Genomic DNA, 2,876 nt, shown 5'->3' with positions numbered 1-2,876 from the left:
TAATTTTTCTCTCCATTTCTCTCCATTTGTTTCAAAATATTAATTTATCTTCACATTTTAGGCATCTCAGACCAGGTTTCCAACCATCTATGCCATTGCAATGGATATTCTGCCTATTCAAGCCTCTGCTGTGCCCTGTGAATGTATTTTCTCATCTGGAAAGATAACAGTCACAGGCCGGCGCAACAAAATCAGTGGAGAACTCATGGAAGCACTGCAAATTCTCAAGTTTGGGTTCAAGCAAGGTCATTCTCTGTCTTTCACACATGGTTTGACATAGAAGAGGAGCTCAAGGACTTGGAGAGCCGTGCAGAAGAGTCTCCAGAGGAGATCAGTTCATATTTAGCATCACTCAAGTAGGACAAGCAATGTTACGAGAATTCCGCGGTACCGGTGTGAACTACCTTCCTTTTTGGGAGGGATGATCGGCTGCAAGCTGCTGCTCAGCCATAGTTGCTTATAGTCGCGGCTGCATTGCGGCTTGACTTGACTTGGCTGATCCCGAAAAGGAAAAGCCATCCAAAGTCAAGTCACAGCCAAGCCGTGGCAACACTAACCCTGTCGCATAAAAGCCTCTTTTGGGGTGGATGGCATGGTAAAGGTTTGGATGTACCTCTCACAAGCAAAATGGTCTAGAATGACAAGGCTGTCTTCCTTCCGATATATTTCGGATAAATCCGCTAAAATACGCATATAATCCGTGACATGCAAGAGCACCATTTCATGTGTCCGGATGTTCCCGACACCGGCGCTTATAGCGCCTAAATGAGCGCAAACATCCTTGCTGGTGTTCTCAAGGTTAGCCAAGCTACTGCATACTGTATACACATTTCAAATTCATCGAAATATTCATAGACACTCCTTATCATATTGGTAACTATGTAGAGGTATCATTAATATCTGCTTAGCCACCTTTAATAGTACAATCTACACTTCTTTGCTGTAATTGCAGAGACAAGTATCTCTGACTCAGTTCCTCTTGTCTTCTACATTCTATGGTTTCCATACATCCCAGTCTATATATATGCACATATGTAGCCTTGGTGTATGTTTCACAGAAGATTGGACTGCTATAGACCATAAACTTATGTTATTTCTGCCATGTTCTGATTTCTGTTACTTACAAGATAGTTGAAAGCCTTTCAAGAGCTACTACAGCTTTTAGGGAATCATTACACATGTACTACACAGTATTAGAAGCATATTCCAGGGCTTTGATGGTTTATAACATGTAGGAATGTTCTGCCTTATAGCAGGCTTGTGTCTCAGCCTTTGGCTTTCTCTGATCTTTTGTGCTTCTAAGTGGTTTATTATATCTGTACAGTCTCATACAATAAATGTGAGAGAGAAAGAGTGTGAGAGAGAGATCTCAACCTGGAACCTTTTGTTCTATTAAAATACTATATCACATTTGTAGCCAACATTGTAAGGACAGTAAATTAGTTTTGAGATTAGAAGCTCAAACAGTGGGCATAGGTTCTGAGCAAATTCTGAGCAAATTCTGAGCAAAGTTTTATCAGTCTTTGTCATGAATTAACCTATTTCCACCTATTTTCGCTTGTTTTTGCTCTACATCTCTTCTATTTTTACCTCTTCCTCCTCTCATAACTTTCCAGCTCCTATATCAATCCAGTCAGCATCAGACTCAGTCCAGACTTAGCCCCTATATGAGCTGGGCTTTATCAGACTCATGTTGGGCATTGTCAGATTTTGTCAGGCTTTGTTAAGCTCTGACTCAGCTTCTATGTAGAACTTTGAAGTAGGTCAGAGTGTGTTTAGGTAACACTGTATGGTATTTATTCTGTAAGGTATATAGGGCTGCAGACTTTCTGGAATAAGATCTCCAGCCTTAAGCTGGTCTTTATCCCAACCATCACTCTTAGCTGTCTTGCTCCTCACAAGTTCAGCTCCTTTCACTCCTAGTCTCTTGCTAGTAATGTGCAGGTCTGGCTTGGGCTCAAAGCCCAGGCTTAAGCTTGTGATGACATTGAACTGAGCTCTGAGCTTAAGCCAAGCCCAAATCTGGTCCAAGCCATGGGCTTAAGCCTGAACTTGCTCACATTACAATGAGTGTTCTAGTGCTATTAAAGGAGAGTATATTTGGATGTAGTAGATTACTACTGCATGTACTCACCAAATTATAACCTCCAGAAGGCCTACACTTGCAGAACAAGTTAAGTTGCAACAAAGTCCATGAGTGTGCACCTATAGCAGACACTAAACAATGGTGCACAATCATGCTTGGCAAGAACTGTTGAGTTTAGAATATCTATATCTTGTCTTGTATGTATATATCAGATTGCTCTCACCTTATTCTGAACTCAGAAAATAGTAACAGAGCCAGTGCACCCAAGCCTAATTCAAGCCTGAGCTTTCAAGCCAGGATTGAGCTTGACTTAAGTTGAATACACTCTGAGCCTGGCCTTGAGCTCATTGCCAGGCTTGGTGGGCTTGCAGGCTTTATGGCCTGGCCTGCACATCACTATCTCTTGCTGTTAAGCCTTAGCTCCAGCCTATAGTTATTCTTGCCTACCTTTTGTAGTTGCCTGTTCTAGTCTCTGCCAGAGCTGTTCTAGCTGTAGTTATTGTTGGGGTGTGATTATCACTGACAGTCTTAACATGAAAGTGAAATGAATTGAGATGGCCAGCAGAAGATCTGAGCATTATATAAGTGAAGGTCTAGTACATCCAAAGTTAGCTTAGATTTATGATCTTAAGCAATTTGGAAGCAAATCTGAAAGGTTAAAAACCTTGGGACCATGATCTTAAAGGAATTTGATCTCAAAAAGAATAATGGGAGATTTATAGAGTAAGCTATATTCTGATACGGAGAAAAGAATGCTTTCAGCAAAAGCTTGAAATCAATGGAGTCTACA

At 41.1% G+C, this 2,876-nt stretch overlaps 1 protein-coding gene across 1 annotated transcript; it reads left to right on the top strand.

Annotated features, from left to right (window-relative positions):
• Positions 1-76: 76 nt before the first annotated feature.
• Positions 77-280, top strand: PHACADRAFT_106986 (uncharacterized protein; the record flags this gene model as incomplete). Its single annotated transcript, XM_007402037.1, has 1 exon — positions 77-280. A coding segment is annotated over one exon (204 nt), but the record flags the coding sequence as incomplete, so codon positions are not given.
• Positions 281-2,876: the final 2,596 nt, after the last annotated feature.

The sequence above is a fragment of the Phanerochaete carnosa genome, assembly GCF_000300595.1.
Source record: "Phanerochaete carnosa HHB-10118-sp unplaced genomic scaffold PHACAscaffold_16, whole genome shotgun sequence".
NCBI classification, from domain to species: Eukaryota; Fungi; Basidiomycota; class Agaricomycetes; order Polyporales; family Phanerochaetaceae; genus Phanerochaete; species Phanerochaete carnosa.
The sequence above is the reverse complement of the archived record's forward strand: the minus strand, read 5'-3'. Positions and strand labels throughout refer to the sequence as shown.